Source organism: Alligator sinensis, unplaced genomic scaffold (genome assembly GCF_000455745.1).
Source record: "Alligator sinensis unplaced genomic scaffold, ASM45574v1 scaffold27_1, whole genome shotgun sequence".
Taxonomy (NCBI): domain Eukaryota; kingdom Metazoa; phylum Chordata; order Crocodylia; family Alligatoridae; genus Alligator; species Alligator sinensis.
This window is the reverse complement of record NW_005842554.1, coordinates 64026-68418: the sequence shown is the minus strand read 5'-3', so window position 1 is coordinate 68418 and position 4393 is coordinate 64026. Positions and strand designations below refer to the sequence as shown.

Sequence of the window (4393 nt, the reverse complement as noted above, 5' to 3'; positions counted from 1 at the left end):
ACTCTTTCCTGCCTATGCAGGGGGTCGGACTCGATGATCTATTGAGGTCCCTTCCGACCCTAACATCTACGAATCTATAATTTGAATTCTTTGAGGGCTGGATGGGAGTACATTTTAGAGGAAGGGGAAAACATACTTAAGAAAACAGCAAGGTTGACAGTAATTTCTGCTGCCCCAGTTGCATTGTGATATACACCTGTTTGTGTCCCACCTTTTCTGTCATAGAGAGACCATCTATGGTCGAATGTGGTATTTCACCTCTGACTTCTCCCGGGGAGACACCGCATACACAAAACTGGCTCTGGATCGTCACACTGACACCACCTACTTCCAGGAACCCTGTGGGTATGTGCTTGTGCTGCTTGCCAAAGGTACAACAGAAAAGGCAGGAGCAATTCATTAGTGAAAACATTTGAGTGGTAGAATTTTTCTCTAAATGGGTTGATTGACTCTAACAACATATTAAAAAGACATGTATGTTCCCATTATATGGCAATGCTGAACTGAAATCCTATGTGATTCTGGAATCTGATAGCATGCTTTATTCCCCTTTTTCCCACCTGAAACTTTTTGGTCTTTCAGGAACATACACTTATTGAAACTTGGCTGCTGGCAAATTCCTTCTTGTTTCCCAGGTGACCAGGTACTCTCTTCAAATCCTTCTATGATGAAAGTGAACCATGCAATTGTATGGATTAGTGCCAGTCATCCAGGTAGCCTTTGTAATACATGTGTGCCCTGTTTGATAGAGGAAAGTGGAAGGCCTAATGGTGGTTATACACACACAGTTACAGAGGAGGCCTAGATCTGATTACTTAATTTGTTTTTGTTGAAGAGAAGTGCAAGGACTGCAGAGGTAACATCCATCTCTGGAGGAGGACTAGGAGAAGCTGTTAAAGAGCAGTGACCTTGAGTACCAACTGTCCATCTTAGAGGGTAATGGCTGCAGGGAAGAGCTTTTGAAAGGCGAGGAAGAGAAAGAAATCTCTGAATTGCAGAGCACCACTTAAGACCAGTACAAAAAGTGCTAGCTGGAATAGAGGTCAGGATTCCTAGTTCACATCCCAAGTACCTCCACAGCCATTTTAATATAAAAATTTGAGGTGGCAGAGTTACTTGCATAACAACCAGAGTTTTAAAATTAATAACAATTTATTAGTATGCTACAGTTGTGGGATGGAAGTGTTTGCATACAACGGGCTGTGCTGGCATACTTTGACACAGGAATAAGGCTGCTTTATTGCATTCTGTGAACATCGCAGTGTTATTTGCAGGCCCTCTCTTGTATGTCTCCACCAGAGCTTTGTACGTTCCCCCCCCCCTCCCCAAGACAAATACAAAAAAAGTCATTAACAGTCACTTTTATTACTATGTACTCAATAGGACCAATAGCCCATTAGCTATTTTATACTTTTCCCTAAAGTCTTGAAAGAAAGCTTTTTCTGTGGTTTAAACATGTCTCTCTGCATAGACTGCAGCATTATTTTAAGCCATGGTAGCATAAACTAAGCAGGCAGGTTTATATGTGGGCACTAGAGTATGCAAGGCACTGTACTTTTGAAAGTCAGTGTCAGCATTCTTTCTTCTTGTAGTCCCTATGGTCCGTCAGTAGCCCTCTTCCCAAGTATCAGAAGGCTTGCCTTTGAATGGCTAGGCCTAGTTTTCAAGTCTTTTGCAGCCTGTTGTGGAGATAAGGATGCAGTCAATGCCCAGGTTAAACTGCTGGTGAATAGACCCTACCCATCCTTTCATGCAGTGAATCAGAACTGGTCTGTGCTTCGAAAGGACACCCTCAGGGAAAATGAAGTGCAGAAAGTGATGCAGGTTATTTCATGGGTGAAATAGTTACCCCATGAAAAGGTCAATAGTGGCTCTGTGCATCTGGAAGGTGCTCTGAGAGGGCTACATCTTGCAAAGTCGTGGGAAGGGAAAGAAAGGTGCAAGATAAACTTCTGCTAGAGGGGCAGAGTTTAGATTGTTTGTGTGACCTTGGCAAAGCAGTTCCACTCCTAATATTTTGTGAAGGCATGTCCCTGGAGTGAGGACATTAGCCAGGACTCAGGAAACTAAGGTCCAATATATTGCTTTTCAGCAGGCTTCCTTAATGACTTATGTCCATGCCTCAATTCTCCATACACAAAACAGAGATAATAGCAGTGGCCTGCCTCAGAGGTGTTGTGAGGGCATGGGTTAAAAACAGTAAGGAACTTAAATACTGTGGTGATATGGATACAGTAGGTAGCCAAGAGAAAGAGGTTTGTGTTTTCTGTTACATGAAGCTTTAATTTTTCATTTTGAATTTTTCTTTCCTTTGCCGTTTACTTTTTTTTATTTGTTTGGTTTTTTTACCAAAACTGTTTGAAGGCATCTTCTAGAAGTTAGCTTTGTGCTTGTTGAACTTTCTAGTCCAAGGTAAATATTTTGGGATTGTGAATAATTTATACTCCAGAGCAATTTGATCCAGTGAAAACTTTCATAAAAACTGTAATACCAGAAATTCTTTTTAATTCGTCCAAGGCCCTGAACATTCTGTTTTCAGGAGAAGCTATTTTAATTTTTTAATTGTGAGATATGCAGGATGGAAGAAAACACTACACCAAATGCTTCTTATTGAGCAACTCTGGTATCAAGATTGTGTCTAGCATTTCACAATTACTGCCTTAGTATTAAATGCCACTTAGCTGTTTGCATTGGTTGGCTCTGTCCCCATTAAGTGAAATGTACACTACTAGGCCTGGTGAAATAGCATCTGCTGTCATTCACTAATGCTACCTCCACCAGTGAATAGATATAGCCTAATTAAGCGGAATATGCAACCAAAGAGGCTGGCCTCCTCACGTACTTCATCCTCTCCAGATTCATTTCCCTGTGTTTGAGTCATTACTACTGTGTGGATCCAGTGTATCCTACATGACGAACTGACTGGCTTTTCCTTTGGTCTTGTCTCTCTCTTACCTCATGCAGCATCCAGGTGTTCCACTGCCTCAAGCATGAAGGGACAGGTGGCCGGACGCTGCTTGTGGATGGGTTCTACGCAGCAGAGAAGGTGCTCCAACAAGCTCCTGAATCTTTTGAGCTGCTCAGCAAGGTGCCATTGAAGCATGAGTATGTGGAAAATGTAGGAGGCTGTCACAATCACATGATTGGTGTTGGGCCTGTTTTGAACGTCTATCCTTGGAACAACGAGCTCTATTTGATCAGGTGAGACGTAAGGGCTCGCATCCTGACCGCAGACCTCCCTGTTTTGTGGGGAGTGAGGCATCCATGCAGGTTTTTAGTAGAGGTCTGATATCAGATCAGCACCGATATAAAGAAAATTGTCTGTATCAGAAATCGGCTTGATGTGGCTGATAATTTGACCAATAAATGGCCCATCCATGTGCGCAGCCACAGCGCAGCACGTAGGCAGTGAGGAGCACAGCCGGTAGCATGGAGAACTGCGTGCAGCCTGTTAAGTCTGGTGTGGTGGAAGGGGAGGGGCACGGGGAGGCAGAACAAGGCCCCATGCAGTGAGGAGGGAGTAGGGTAGGGGCTGGGGCAGGCACTGCCCAGCTGGGAGAGGGGGGTGTGGGACAGAGCCGTGGCTTGTCCAGGGGCGCAGGGATGAGGGAAGGGGGCAGCTCCCACTGCTGCACGCCACTCCTCTGGTCAGGGTGGGTGGTAGCAGCACTGGGATGGGGGCTATGGGGTGGCTACGGCGATTTTTTTGGGGTGGATGAAGGGCCCCTGTCCCCATAGCTCTGTCCCAGTGCTGTTGCCGCCTGCCTGGCACCATCCCAGCCCGCAGCTGCAGCCTCCCCTGCCCATGACCCACACAGATCTGGGGGCACACGCCCTTCCTCCATCCCCCACCAAGGTGCATGCAGCAGCAGGAGCCATCCCCCCTCGCACCTCCCAGACAAGCTGCAGTTCTGTCTCATGTCCTGCCCCGCCCCAGCTGGGCAGTGCCTCCTTCACCACAGGGTCTTTGATCTGCCCCCCCACGCCGCTTCCCTCCCCTTCCACCACAACAGACTTACCAGCTATATATAGCTGTATCAGAAATAGAATCAGTATTGGCCAATACGCCTCCTTAAAAATCAGCTACCCATATCAGCCCCAGAAATCTCTATCGGTGCATCCCTAGTTTTTAGCACGTTTGTTTTATCCAGCTAGCACTGAAAGAACTAGTGCTCTCTACAAAACATTTTAAAAAGGGGAGGTGAAAGGGAGGGGTCATGCATTTTGTCTGGGCCCTTCCTACCAGTGATTTATGAATTGTTGCTCCCATCAGGCTTTCTGACTCGTACTCCAGACCCCCTATCTTTGAAAGGGAAGCCTCTAAGCTGAGCTTTGATGTCAGCTCCCTGTTCAGCTGTATGCTCTCCCACCTATAATTCAGCCTGCTTTACAG

General features: G+C 45.9%; 1 protein-coding gene across 1 annotated transcript in view; it reads left to right on the top strand.

Annotated features, from left to right (window-relative positions):
• TMLHE (trimethyllysine hydroxylase, epsilon) overlaps positions 1-4393 on the top strand; it is a 24593-nt gene that overhangs the window by 16326 nt on the left and 3874 nt on the right. Inside the window, exons 6-7 of the mRNA XM_025213853.1 lie at positions 226-345; positions 2965-3201. Coding sequence (XP_025069638.1) covers positions 226-345; positions 2965-3201 — 357 coding nt within the window. The remainder of the gene's footprint in view (positions 1-225; positions 346-2964; positions 3202-4393) is intronic.